General features: G+C 39.3%; 1 protein-coding gene across 5 annotated transcripts in view; it reads left to right on the top strand.

The window, feature by feature from the left end:
• The window catches only part of LOC119559607 (transcription-associated protein 1), a 518,267-nt gene extending 503,581 nt beyond the window's left edge, over positions 1–14,686 (top strand). For all 5 annotated transcript variants that reach the window (XM_037872625.1, XM_037872623.1, XM_037872624.1 and 2 more), the window contains one exon: positions 13,960–14,686. In XM_037872625.1, the coding sequence (XP_037728553.1) occupies positions 13,960–14,532 (573 nt within the window). In that variant the 3' untranslated portion in view covers positions 14,533–14,686. The remainder of the gene's footprint in view (positions 1–13,959) is intronic.
• The last annotated feature ends 718 nt before the right edge of the window (positions 14,687–15,404 follow it).

The following is a 15,404-nucleotide window of genomic DNA, read 5'->3' as shown; positions in this document are numbered from 1 at the left end:
GTGGTTCTACAGAATAGTTCGAAGGCTTCCCGTGTTTTGTTGTGCTGCTATCAGGCTTTAGCGCACATTGGTGTGGGATAAAATATGGCTCAGCGGGATTGTCTATTTGGCGCACTTGTTTCATATCAGTTTCTCGTTACTTACTTAAAGGGGAGCGCAAGGGAGGTGGAGATTTGCAATCAGCGAACCGCCTTTTTCTGAGATTGCAGGTGACAAATTAGAGACGATTACAATATTTGTTCATCACGTCAGATGGTCAGATCTGAACAACTAGATATATATATAGATTGATAAAAAACGAAATCACATTAACACTTTTACAAAATCTTTAAAAATGTTGGCTTCAGACAGATTTTAGAGTTATAGGCGTTTGCGGGTGTTAGAGTGGGCGTGGCAAAATTCTTTTGTGTCTATCGATAGGTATTGATGAAACCATGATGAGGTGTAGCTTATTATATTTTTTGCTTTGAAAAAAAAATGCACCAAAATCAGTTTTGCCGGCACTTGCGTGTTTTTACACATGGCTGCATTTCCCGGCTGCAGCGCAAAATTGCTCCTCAAACTTCGTGATATCGCAGATAAACGCGCCAGAAGCCTTGGAGGTGGGTTCTCAAAGCAACGCACAATATGCTTTGGACCGGAGCCCCACGTCTTTCTTCAGTTGTCACTAAGCGGTTTCATTTGACCCCGTATCAAAAAACATTCGACTGGCTACCGCCCACATCGCGGTTATAAACGCGCTCATCGATCAAGGATCGGAGGCAACAATTGTCTGCCTTAGTCTAAACCGCATAGGCACCCGAGCATCCATATTCGGTGTGGGTCAAGGGGGCGTCGTTGTAAATATATGGTTAATTTCGAAATCATGAGTATTATTAAAGTGGGAAAACTTCTAAGATGGTGCGAACACGGATGCTCTTAAGGCGTTGGCAATGTATTGGCTGCCAAACGAGGACTGTTTTAAATTCCAGATCAACTTTTAGCTGCCAACCATTTTCACAAAGATGGCGATCTTATCCAGTATTGCAAGATTGTTTGATCCTCTGGGCCCAATTTCTTCTGTTATTATCTGCGGAAACATACTAAAGGAACTAATCACGGTCAAGATAGTGCACCCTGATGGCTCAAAGGCGCCGCTAAATTAGGACGACACACTTGCGGTGATTTTGAGATGGTTTGTTAGGGATTGGCAATATCCGCATGAGTCGGTGGGATCATTTTGATCCAGTTTTGCGATGAATCGTCAGCCTCCCACGCAGCGTCAGTACGTCTAAGGCTAAAGTACGAGGACACTCTGAAAATCTTCCCTGCTCATCAAAGGTCAACAAAGCCTTTTACTTTACCACGAACATAGCTGAGTGGAGCAGTATTGGCAATAAAACTAGTTGTTTAATTGTCTGGCTTCACTTCGCGTACTGCAAATTGACTTTATGCTACAGCATTCGAAGCCAACTCAATGGGTTCACGTAAGCCCCACAGAAAACACAGCGGACTGCGCGACCAGAGGCTTTTCTCCAACGGAGCTCAAGGATTTCGAGTTGTGGTGGACAGGTCCAGATCGGCTTAGACGCAACCAAAACTGCTGTCCAGTTGCAGAGGTCGGACTATGCTGAGCGGGCGACACAGTGCTGAAAGTTAAAGTGGACAAGCGGCTTATACATTATGTAATCGAGAGATCACCACCATTGTAGACAACGTAGGAAGGAAAAGAGGAAACTGCAGGGGCCCCAACTATTGAGGAACTAGACCACGCTCTGAAAGCATTATTACGCATTGTACAACGCGAAGGCTTTTCAGCTAACCTAGCCGTGGTTAAACGGTTACCCTCCCGAAGTAAGCTCTTGAGTTTGACACCGACCTTGTCAGACGACGTACTACGGGTAAAGGGACGATTACGCCACTCTGCTTTGTCACATGAGCCCCGGTATCCAATAACCTTTCCTAACTATCCTCATTTTACAGATTTGGTAATCCGGCACTCTCATTGCGTAATTTTGCATGGTGGTGCGCAGATGACTTTGACGCAACCCCGCCAATATAATTCAAAGCAGCCCGTTTGCGACATACCATCTTTTACAAGAGATACATTTATTTGTCTTACAACAACAGTTGTTCACCTAGAGGTGGTAACAGGGCTCACTTATACAGGGAGCACTTATTGCTGGCTCTGGACAGGTTCACCAGACGACGAGGGATGATCCAGCACTTTTACAGCGACAACAGCACTAATTTTGTCGGGTCGGATAACGCGATAAAGCCGTTTCACAAGCTAGCGATGCAGAAAACTACTTGCACTTGAACCCTCCTCAGTCGCCTAACTTCGGTGGCTTGTGGAAGGCCAATGTAAAGTCAGTGAAGCACCACCTAAAACGCATCGTAGCCGATCGGCGGCTGACTTATGAAGAATGGTCCACGGTACTTACTGATTGGGGAATCGATGTTTGCGCCGCCAGTATACCTACCACCATCTACATCCTTAAGAGAGCAGTTCCTCACCCAACAATTCATGCTACGCCATTTCTGGAAGGCCTGGAGCGGCGACTGTTTGACTGAAATGGTGTCAATTGGAAGAGAATTTCAAGCTGAAAGATCTGGTGCCTTTTAATGACTACCGTTTTCCGCCGTCACAATGGCTAGGTCTTGCTATGGAGCTTCGACCCGGGGCGGACTAGTTGGTCCGCGTGGTAAAGCTTTAAACCAAGCAAGGACTGTAAAAGCATTCTGTGCCAAAGCTCTGCTCGCTACCCACTGATGCTTCTGCGCACTCACCAATACACAATATTTGTTGTATATACGGCCTCCATACACTTCTTGCTCTATTACTCCCAGGAAGACCCAGAAATACGCGGGCAAGCAAAAATATCTTATGCTAGGTCTTGCATTGGCGGGAGTTATTTCAGTTTGCTGCTTGTCTCACTATTTGGAGACATAGACATCAGCGGATCGGTCGACCAGCTGAACTTGTCAAGAGAACAAACTGGAACGCACGCCTTCGGTCTAACGAGTTGCACTTATATTTATTGTATAATTGGAATCTGAAGTCTGCGAATAATTATAAATTTAAGCATAAGCTCTGCGTTTGTATTTTCCCGGGAAGCGCTCTATATGCATCAAGTTAGCAAAACAACTTTTGATATCCAAACTTTTTTCCTATTGACAATTTGCCGTTAATTATCCGTAAGTTATTCGTGAAAGAAATAAATATGCCGCTTAATTTTTTTTTTAGTTATAAGGTGTTCTGCTAAGTTGATATCAAGTTAGCAGTACAACTCCTTAAACTTGATATTTTCCAAAATGTTTTTAGCTGGTATTTTGCCGGTATTTATCCGTAAATGATTCGTGAAAGAATTTATTTTTCGCTCCATTTAAAAAAAAAATTTTTTTTTAAAACTTAGTTGTTCTGCTAAGTTGATATCAAGTTAGCAGCACAACTCCTTAAGCTTGAACTTTTCCAAAATGTTTTTAGCTGGTATTTTGCGAATATTTATCCGTAAATTATTCGTGAAAGAATTAATTTTGTCGCTCCATTTAAAATTTTTTTTTGTTTTTATGCGCTTATTTTACGTATGTGTACAGGAAAAACAAGGAAGAACGCTATAGTCGAGTACCTCGACTATCAGATACCCGTTACTCAGCTAAAGGGACCAAAGGAAAATGGAGATATGCAAGCAGCAAATGCGCCACCTACCGGCGGTAGACAGATTTAAGCGTTGTGGGCGTTAGAGTGGGCGTGGGAAAGTTTTTTTTAATCAATCGATAGGTATTCAAGAGAACAATACATTTCAGTTAAAATTTTTTATCTAGCATAAAAATTGTGGGCGCCACAGTTTTGGGCGGTTTGTGGGCGTTAGAGTGGGCGTGGCATATTCGCGTAACAAACTTGCGCTGCGCTCAAGCCTACGGAATCTAAATCTGAAATCCCGTTTCTCTATCTTTGATATTTTCCGAGATATCCGCGTTCATATTTACGATTTTTTGAAGTTTGTGGGCGGTTTGTGGGCGTTAAAGTGGGCGTGGCAAACTTTTTTTAGGTCAATCGGTAGGTATTGATTAGAAGAATACATTTCAGTTAAAATTTTTGTTCTAGCATCAAAACTGTAGGAGCCACAGTTTTGGGCGGTTTGTGGGCGTTAGAGTGGGCGTGGCACTCTTCTGAAACAAACTTGCGCTGCGCAGGAATCTCAGGAATCTGCATGCCTAATCCTAGTATTGTAGCTCTTATAGTTTCCGAGATCTCAGCGTTCATACGGACAGACGGACAGACGGACAGACGGACATGGCTAGATCGACTCGGCTAGAGATCCTGATCAAGAATATATACACTTTATGGGGTCGGAAACGCTTCCTTCTGCCTGTTACATACTTTCCGACGAATTTAGTATACCCTTTTACTCTACGAGTAACGGGTATAAAAACCTCTAGTGGTCTTTAGCACTGTAAGAATTCCCCTTATTCCCTTTCTTTAAAATGCAGCTTTACTATCAAGAAATGCTGGTCAATATAGCACCAGTTACTATGTTAACGCTAAAGGGTTCATGATTTCTTAAAAGCATGAAACAAAATTAGCTCCTTGTTATGCGACAAGGCCGAGTTCATGCATTTTATCAATCAGTCAGACAAGCAAACTTAACGCACGCGTTTTGGTGTCACCATAGATTCGCTAGGGAGCGAACAGTCGCTTTTGACCAGCGGGTTAAGATAAGTTTTTAGAATTTGCATTGTAGTTTCCAATGAATATTTCATTTTGGATCTCTTGGCTTGGTATAAATATATACCTGGTTGATCTGCCTGGCAAAATAGTAAAATTGTCTTGGAGTGTATGATGTATTGGAATGTTAATGGGATGATAGAGGTTGTTTGGCCTCAGTACGTATTAATCATTTTTTGGTTTTTAATTTATTTATTCCTTATCTATACCTTTTATTCCATCACATGGAATGGGAAATTCTGAATCTAGTATATGAAAATGATTTGGTATTGCGTAGTTGCTTGAAAGTAGTTCTATTGATTCTAGTCCTTTGGAATTTGGAACTTTAGGCGTAAAATGCCATTCTTTTCTATGTACATAACTAATTCATAAGAAAACCGACATATATCCTTTCGTTTCTGGCAACGCCTGTCCGCACAACTCAACGTGTTTATATTTCTGACCATGTTACTGGTCCATCGTTCCAGATACTTGGACAGTTTTAAAGTGCTTTTATTATACCCGTTACTCGTAGAGTAATCTAGTATACTAGATTCCCCCAGGATCACCAGCCGAGTCGATTTAGCCATGTCCGTCTGTCCGGATGAACGCTGAGATCTCGGAAACTATGAGAGCTAGGCTATTGAGATTTGGCGTGCAGATTCCTGAGCTTCTTACGCAGCGCAAGTTTGTTTCAGTAGAGTGCCACGCCCACTCTAACGCCCACAAACCGCCCAAAGCTGTGGCACCTACAGTTTTGATGCTAGAATAAAAATTTTAACTGAAATTTATTGTTCTCATCAATACCTATCGAAAAAAAGTTTGCCACGCCCACTTTTACGCCCACAAACTTCAAAAAATCGTAAATATGGACGTAGATATCTCGGAAACTATCAAGGATAGAGAATTGGGATCTCAGATTTAGATTCCGAAGCCTTGTGCGCAGCGCAAGTTTGTTACGCGAATTTGCCACGCCCACTCTAACGCCCATAACGCTCAAATTTGTCTACCGCCAATATGTGGCGCATTTCAATCTCGCTTTGCTGCTTGCATATCTCCATTTCCCTTTGGTCCCTTTAGCTGAGTAACGGGTATCTGATAGTCGAGGTATTTTTTTAGTACAAATGTGTTTTGGGGAGGGGGGTGGCTTGATCACTGAATTTGTAGGAAATCCCAAGAAAGAAGGTAAAAGGAAAACACGGGAGTAAAACACTTGGAAATTATAACTGCTTAAACATAGCTTAACTCAGAGCGGAGTGGAGACTTAGGGGACAGATGGAAAGCGGAGGGCAGTGCCCTTTTGGCGTCAAATAATTGTTTGCAATAGAACAACTAAAATCATTAACGAAAAGCCGTGTCAGACTTAAGACCAAATCACACGTGCTCTGGCACAGGGAGATCATCACAAACATAGAGCTTCTTCACGAAAATCATAAAAAATATAAGCAAACTCATTTTTGAAAAGTTCTTTTTGTAATTACTATTATTTTTGTTTGGAGAAACTTTTTGCATCAAAAAATTTAAGTTTTCAAGACGAGGAAAAAAGTTTAAGAAGTTGATTTTTACACAAATTCGTCGTTTTCAATAAGTACTGAATGGGTTAAGAAATGTATTGTGTCATTTAAACGGGATGTAAATTACCTTTCCATTGATGCCACAAGAAGTAAGTTCAAATTATGTGTATATTTAACTTTTGTTTCGTCAAAATACTTATGCCGACGATTTTTTTTTGCATAAATGTGTTCCAAGAATGTGTTCCCAAAATTTCAGAATAAAATTCCATGTACTTTTACGATTTTACTTAATGGGCGGGAAAGATAGGGAAAAAGTAAACGTTCTATCGGAACGAGACAACATTTATTGTATTTGTGATAAAATTATCTTCTAGTTGAAACTAAAAAAAATTTAGAAAGTAATGATTAACCCACTTTTTACACAATCTAAATTTTAAATTGTTAAATTTTTTAGGTTTAAAATTTAAATTTAAACTTTTAATAGAAGCTACACTATTGAAAATATAAAATTTTTTGGTTTTGTTTGTCTCGGATAGAAATTTCGACCTGCATCTTTCCCGCCGCATGACATACGCAGGCTTGAGGCACCCCGGCAAAATGCTTGTGTCAGGCATAATATTACATATATTTAGTTGAACAATTTTGAGAACACTGCTAAAATATATAACAATAAAATCTGAATGTTTCGTTTCAATCGAACATTTGTTTCCTTCCCAAAAAATCGCCGAAAAAATTTTATGATGCTTTTAAAGCAGGCTTCCTCTTAAGCTCTTCACATTCTTTTGCCAGTCCTCTGACCAGCGCGTCGGCGGGCCTTCCTTTTCAAAGGCTATGTCGGCCAACAGCTTACTGCTGCGTTATATCCGTTCCCGTTATTTCGAAACATAAATATACTGAGTTGCCGTTTGGCCAAAATGCAGGGTCGTATTTTACCTTCTTTGGGGTCAAGCATAAGCAAGCTTGCATGCTTTTTTTCCTATTCCAGCAACTTTATCTCCAACCATACAAGGGACCTCTACTACAACCAAGTCTGCTCCGCATTCTGTCAGGAGGAGCAAGAGAGCAGCACTTACTGCTTTACTCTCCACTTGCGGGCCAGTCACCAGCTATGATAAATAGGTTTGAAAGTTCTCTGAAAAATATCAAAAGTCTTAGTCTGATCAAACAAACGGTGCAGTATATAGAAGCAATCATAATTTTTCCCAAGTCCGTCCTTAAAGTTGAGCTTGTAGTCAAACGAGAGTGAGTACTGTTGGTGGGAGAAGACTAAAATAGAAGTCCCTCCTCGAAGAAGTTCAAAGGGATGATTGGCCGTCCTTAAAACATATCCAAAAATCCTGGTGTGTGGCCGAGTCTTGAAATGCATTTTGTTAATTAGCATCACATCAATTGAATAAGCGTTAATAATAAAAAACAAGGGAGAACGCTATAGTCGAGTACCTTGACTATCAGATACCCGTTACTCAGCTAAAGGGACCAAAGGGAAATGGAGATATGCAAGCAGCAAAGCGAGATTACAATGCGCCACCTACCGGCGGCTTACAGATTTAAGCGTGATGGGCGTTAGAGTGGGCGTGGCAACATTTTTTTTTGGATCAATCGATAGGTATTGACGAGACCAATACTTTTCAGTTAAAATTTTTTATCTAGCATAAAAATTGTGGGTGCCACAGGCTTGGGCGGTTTGTGGGCGTTAGAGTGGGCGTGGCATATTCGCATAACAAACTTGCGCTGCGTACAAGGCTACGGAATCTAAATAAGAAATCCCAGTACTCTATCTTTGATAGTTTCCGAGATATCCGCGTTCATACTAACGATTTTTTGAAGTTTGTGGGCGGTTTGTGGGCGTTTAAGTGGGCGTGGCAAATTTTTTTTGGGTCAATCGATAGGTATTGATGAGAACAATTCATTTCAGTTTAAATTTTTACTTTAGCATCAAAACTGTAGGAGCCACAGTTTTGGGCGGTTTGTGGGCGTTAGAGTGGGCGTGGCACTCTACTGAAACAAACTTGCGCTGCGTAAGAAGCTCAGGAATCTGCACGCCAAATCTCAATAGCCTAGCTTTTATAGTTTCCAAAATCTCAGCGTTCATCCGGACAGACAGACAGACGGACAGACGGACAGACGGACATGGCTAGATCGACTCGGCTAGTGATCCTGATCAAGAATATATATACTTTATGGGGTCGGAAACGCTTCCTTCTGCCTGTTACATACTTTCCGACGAATCTAGTATACCCTTTTACTCTACGAGTAACGGGTATAAAAATAAGGCTAGGAATAACGCTAAAGTCGAGTGCCTCGACTATCAGATACCCGTTACTCAGCTAAAGGGACCAAAGGGAGATGGACATATACAAGCAGCAAAGCGAGACAGTAATGCGCCACCTACCCGCGATCTCAATATATAGTTATGTGGGCAGCAGACAGATTTAAGCGCTATGGGCGTTAGAATGGGCGGATTGTGGGCGTTAAAGTGGGCGTATTCTTTTCACTCTACGACGAACGGTTACAGTTTAAACAAGGAAGAACGCTATAGTCGGGTACCTCGACTATCAGATACCCGTTACTCAGCTTAAGGGACCAAAGGGAAATGGAGATATGCAAGCAGCAAAGCGAGATTTAAATGCGCCACCTACCGGCGGTAGACAGATTTAAGCGTTATGGGCGTTAGAGTGGGCGTGGCAAAGTTTTTTTTGTCAATCGATAGGTATTGACGAGACCAATACATTTCAGTTAAAATTTTTTATCTAGCACGAAAATTGTAGGCGCCACAGGCTTGGGCGGTTTTTGGGCGTCAGAGTGGGCGTGGCATATTCGCGTAACAAACTTGCGCTGCGCTCAAGCCTACGGAATCTAAATCTGAAATCCCGTTTCTCTATCTTTGATATTTTCCAGATATCCGCGTTCATATTTACGATTTTTTGAAGTTTGTAGGCGGTTTGTGGGCGTTAAAGTGGTCGTGGCAAACTTTTTTTTAGGTCAATCGGTAGGTATTGATGAGAACAATACATTTCAGTTAAAGGTTTTATTCTAGCATCAAAACTGTAGGAGCCACAGTTTTAAGCGGTTTGTGGGCGTTAGAGTGGGCGTGGCACTCTTTTGAAATAAACTTGAGCTGCGCAGGAATCCCAGGAATCTGCATGCCTAATCCCAGTTTTGTAGCTCTTATAGTTTCCGAGATCTCAGCGTTCATACGGACAGACGGACAGACGGACATGGCTAGATCGACTCGGCTGGTGATCCTGATCAAGAATATACAAGGGTGGTCAAAAGTATTTTCACAAAAAAAAAGTTAAATATACTCATAATTTGAACTTACAACTTGTTAACTTTGGCATCAATGGAAAGGTAATTTAAATGCCGTTTGAATGGTGCAATACATTTCTTAACCCATTCAGTACTTATTGAAAAGGACGAATTTGTGTGAAAATGTCCTTTTTGAACTTTTTTCCTCGACTTGAAAACTTAAATTTTTTGATGCAAAAAGTTTCTTCAAACAAAAATAATAGAAACTGCAAAAAGAATTTTTCAAAAATCATTTTCCTTATTTTTTTTTATGATTTTTTGAAAATGCTTAGAAACATGCATTTGAGCCATAGTTTTCTCTTCTTCATACAAATTTTTTCCGACATTGTCACCTTCAAAAAATCATAATCCGAAAATTTAATTCGAAATTCAAAACCAATTAAAAAATGTTATTTCCAAGATTAGGAGGTTATATGTTTAAAAACACCAGAGATATAATTTTTTTCCGATTATTCTTATGGGAGCTATAAGATATAGTTGTCCGATCCGCCTGGTTCCGACTCAGCCCGATAGCTTTAAAACTGAGAGACTAGTTTGCGTAGAAACGGTCGGACAGACGGACATGGCTAGAACGACTCGTCTAGTGATGCTGATCAAGTATATATATATACCTTATGGGGTCGGAACGTCTCCTTGACTGCGTTGCAAACGTCTGACTGAAATCATTATACCCTCTGCAAGGGTATAACAACGTACCGTGCGCGATCGGGCCCTCGGGTTTCCTTTTCGATCTATAGGTAGCCTGACTAGCAGTTTCTTGGGACCCCGCGTTGCCTCGTGCGAGCTTAGGACCTCGGAAACCGAATTATTTATTGTTTCTAATACCCATTACTCGTAAAGTAAAATGGTTAACTAGATTCGTCGAAAAGTATGTTACAGGTAGAAAGAGGCGTTTTCGACCCTATAATAAGCACCTCTAGACGAGTCGGTCTTGCCAAGTCCATCTGCCCGTGTGTCTGTCCGTTTCTTCGCGAATTAGTTTCTCAGTTTTTAAACTATCTTAGCTACCTTCCCAAACGACTTTTTTCTATTGCAGGTAGTATAAAAGTCTGAACGAGCTGGATTAGACAACTATATCCTATATTTGCATTTGCATTTGCGGTTCAAAAAATGCAAAAAAACACCATTGTTTCAACTTTGAGGTCCTTTTCTCAGAATCCTTGCGTTGCCGCTGGCGATTCAAAGCGAATAAGATTTTTTGGCTAAAGAACTATGGTTTTGAGCGCAGCTGTATGTATTTGACTATGTCTTCTTTCGTTTATAAAAGTGTTAACAAAATTTTAATATGAATTTTATTATTTAAAGTGACTAAACTGCTGCCTAGAAAAAATTGACGAATCTACCTGAGCATTAGCTTTCCTTCAACTCACCCTTTTGTTACGGATAAACGCCAATATGAAATCGTTCCTTTTCCTTTTGGAATTGTATATGGGGACACTCGCGAATACTTTCGCAATTGTTAAGCTATTCCCATATTTTATTTTTAAGAAATTGAAAAATTTGTGGTTTAAAAAAGTGATTTAGAAAGTAGAGTTTATAGGATTTTATACAAAACCCACGAACTCTATCGGATAACTACAGCTGGAGATATAGATTTCTAAACAAAGGGTACTTTTGGAAATGTAGCGTTTTTTTACATTTGTAATTTTAGAAATTTGTAGCTAAAAAAATTTTTTTTCGGCTAAATTCTGATACTCGTGATGACTTATTTACCGAAAAAAGTTTCAGACAAATTAAAAATGTCCACCCAAAAAAGGTGTCCGGTTTGTAAAAGAACGGCCCATATATTCTTAATCACGACCACTAGCCGAGTCGATCTTGTCCTGTCTGTCCGTATGAACGCTGAGATCTCGGAAACTATAACAGGTATTTGGGATCAAGCATATAGATTCTTGGGGTTTCCGCGCAGCGCAGTTGTATCATTCGGGTACCCACGCCCATTTTGACACCCCTATGGATTAATTCTGTTTGTTAATTTCCCTCGCAATCTGGATTCCGTAAGAAAAGGAGTTGTATTACTGCAATCACTAATATTGTTGAGGATATAAGACAAAAACTGGACAGTAACTGCGTAACGTTTTTGACCACAGTAAGGCTTTTGATTCTGTGAGTCATAACATTCTCTGTACCAAGCTTAGGAATATGTTTAATTTCTCCACTAATGCGACGAAGCTTATTATGTCGTACTTAACGAATAGGTATCAAGCAGTCGTCTCTGGGACGCAAGTTTTTTCTCTCCGGAACTTATCCAGGGGAGTGCCACAGGGATCTGTGCAAGGCCCTTTATTGTTTTTTATATATGTCAATGATCTCCCTAGTATCCTGTCTGAGTGTGAAGTACATTTATATGCTGATGTCCAAATATATGTTAGTAGACCCGTATCTGAAATACATGCCTGTGTCCGTATAAGTAATAAAATGTTGTGGCTAATTGAAAAATGGGCAAAGGAAAATGGCTTGGGTATAAATCCTAAAAAATCAAAGTGCTTGGTAATTGGTAAAAAGCAACTTTCAACACTTTCACTCCAAAAATGATATATAAAAACAATACGCCGATAAGCTATGAAGTTAATGCAGTTAATCTAGGGATAACATTTAACAATAATTTATCATGGAGCAACCATATAGTCAAAGCGACAGGGCGTACATATGCTCTGTTGAGAAAATTTTCATTCTCTAAATCGTTCCTAACTGAGGAAGTTAGACTATTAATCGCCAAAGTTATCCTCCTGCCCACTTTCTTTTACGGCATAGAAATTTTTGGAAATTGTGATGCGCAGGATTTGCGCACATTAACTGTAGCTTTTAATTCAATTGTCCGTTATGTGTTTAACTTAAGACGTTTTGACCATGTATCAGAACTGACATATAAAATACTTGACCTTAATTTGACCTCCCGAAACGATCTAAGAACTTTAATCTTCTTTCACAAAATAGTGACGAGTGGAGAACCAAAATATCTTTTCAATTAACTTACCCCAGCCACATCTGTAAGAACCAAAAACTACATATGCCCTCGAATACAAACACTGTGTTATGGAACAATCTACCGCACCAATACAAAACAATTAGGAGCGCAACTCAATTTTACAATAATGTTAAAGATCTTTTAATTTATAATTAAATGAAATGAAATAAAAAAAAAATTAAAAAAAAATATACTAAAAACAATAATAATAGTAACTAAGAAACTACGAAAATTGTATGTTAGTCATTAATATTAATTAAGGGGTTATATACCTTCTTTGTCGAAGAAAAATAGGAAAGTTTGGATTTTTTTTTAGGTATGTAGCCATTATTTCATTACACGAATGTTTTAATTTTTTGATAGTACACTTTAAAACAATGTTTGTGCAAAATTTCGTGGAAAAATATTAAATAGTTTTTAAGGGGTGGCTGTTTCCCTTAGAGGCCTTTTTTTTGAAGAGCCTTGCGGTGATACTTCCCCAGGTCGAACAGGTCAACTGAAACCATAAAAGTAAACAAATTTCATTAGTTTAGTGTAATTCCTTGTGCTTAAACGATCGTTTCTAAGATTTTTTTTTTGTGCATACGGGAACGTTTTATGCTAAAAATGAACTTTTCGGTCGCTAGAAATTTCACTAAAAATTCATTTCGGCGAAAAAAAAGTTTGTGCGTGAAAAGTCGATCGTTCAAGCACAGAAAAATTTAAAAAAAATTTGAAGTAAATCGGTTCAGTAGTTTTCCGCCAATCCATATCACCGCAAAGTCATTTTTCAAGAAGCACCATTTCGAAATATTCGCGTTTAAAGTTTCAAGTTCAGTTTATGCGCGCGACGAGGCGCGCGGTTAGGAGCGCTGTAACTTTTTTTCTACTGCTCGAATCTTTATGAAAATTTGGGAAAATGTTCTCAAGGAGTTGTTCTTTAAGATAAAGCAATAAAAAAATTTTCGATTTTTTGAAAATAAAATAGGTATATAACCCCTTAAGAGAGCGAGAGAAATTGTTTTAATAATTTAATAAATAATATCAACTCAATGTGACTAGCGCAATAATTATAAGTGTGCACTTGTAGCGCTAGGATATAAATAAATAAATAAAATAAATAAATAAATATGCCGCGCCCACTCTAACGCCCACAAACCGCCCAAACCTGTGGCGCCCACAATTTTCATGCTAGATACAAAATGTTAACTGAAATGTATTGGTCTCGTCAATACCTTTCGATTGATCAAAAAAAACTGCGACGCCCTTTCTAACGCCCATAACGCTTAAATCAGTCTACCGCCGGTAGGTGGCGCATTTCAATCTCGCTTTGCTGCTTGCATATCTTCATTTCCCTTTGGTCCCTTTAGCTGAGTAACGGGTATCTGATAGTCGAGGTACTCGACTATAGCGTTCTTCCTTGTTTTTGATTTTAAGTCATCTTAAATAAATAAATCTTACATGTATTAGCTTAAAAATAAATTTGCATATTGCCTTTTCAGATTACCCTGCAGTTGGCCTTGGCTTTTTTATGCGAACACGCATTAAATCTTACTCGTCTAAATGCGGATATGATGTACCTTCATCAAGACTCAGGACTCATGAACATATCGTATTTCAAGTTTGATTTAAATGATGATAAGTGCCAGCTTAACCAACATAGACCTGTACCATTTCGCCTAACACCAAACGTGGGTGAATTTATAACACATATTGGAATAACCGGACCTTTATCGGCGGCAATTGTGGCTACAGCTCGATGCTTTATTCAACCGAACTATAAGCTATGTTCTATACTACAAACTATTTTAAAAGATGAAATAATGGCCTTGCAAAAAAAAGGGTTCAGAGAATGTAAATTTTCAGATGGTTCTGAAGGACGCTATTCCGATGGAAATGTTATGGATCAAACAGTTAGCATTGTGAATTCAGCGGTGGATATCATAATGATGCGTTTTAATAAAATTTCTTATTTTGATAGCATTGAAAATAAAAAGATTTCTATGCTTATACAATCGGCAACCAACATCGATAATCTGTGTCGCATGGACCCTGCCTGGCATCCTTGGCTATAGTTTCGTATAAATTAATTTATCGTTGTGTTGAGTGATTTTCCTATTCTTCCTGTGAAAGGAACTTCATAACGTAAATATCATATTTGATAAAATCTTACATATGTATAATTTAAATGCAAACTAATAAATCAAGATAAATATCTCTTAACAATAATTTAAGGCGTTTCTTCAAAAGGGTTTGGGCTGTAGATAGGATGATGCTAAAGTAGGAATAAATGTCCTAGTTCGTGTAAGAGACACGCGATTTTCCGCACGGAGTTGAAATGTGGAACTTGAGTAAACTGTAAGTTGCCTTGTGCAGAACAGAATTCCATTAGCGTATAACCTAGGAAGCCGTGTGGTGGGCAATATTCCTTGATATGGTAAATAGTTTAAAGTAGCGAGGTCCCTTAAATTGTGGCGCCTTTAATTAGAAATAAGCTCCACAATTTTTTTTCTGTTGTAACTGGAGATGAAAATGCTTTCCTAACGTGGCCGAGTGGTACTGTTCCCTAAGGACGCAGTACCATCTTTACGGCCTGCGTGCCATCTGAGCAATGGCTAGTGATTACCGACGTCATTCTGCTAAAGTCCCTTTTGCTTTTGGTCATCAGTTCTTGTGTACGTCTGCTGTTATATTTCGACCAGCAAAGTTTTGATCTCCTAAGATCCTTTTTTTGAGCCAATTCTCTGTTGTTCAGTAGTTTGAAATGGTTCTCAGTCCCTTTTGGATAGTGTTGAGTGAGACCAGTTCTGAACCCTGTCTGCGTTTTCTACTGAGTTCATTCGGGCTAGTTCTTCTTTACTGATGTTATTTTAAAAACAATCAGATTTACCTCTACTTGTTTCCGTATGGAATAGTGTTGCACCTTAACAACATTTTTACAACGCTG

Source organism: Drosophila subpulchrella, unplaced genomic scaffold (genome assembly GCF_014743375.2).
Source record: "Drosophila subpulchrella strain 33 F10 #4 breed RU33 unplaced genomic scaffold, RU_Dsub_v1.1 Primary Assembly Seq26, whole genome shotgun sequence".
Lineage (NCBI taxonomy): Eukaryota > Metazoa > Arthropoda > Insecta > Diptera > Drosophilidae > Drosophila > Drosophila subpulchrella.
The sequence above is the reverse complement of the archived record's forward strand: the minus strand, read 5'-3'. Positions and strand labels throughout refer to the sequence as shown.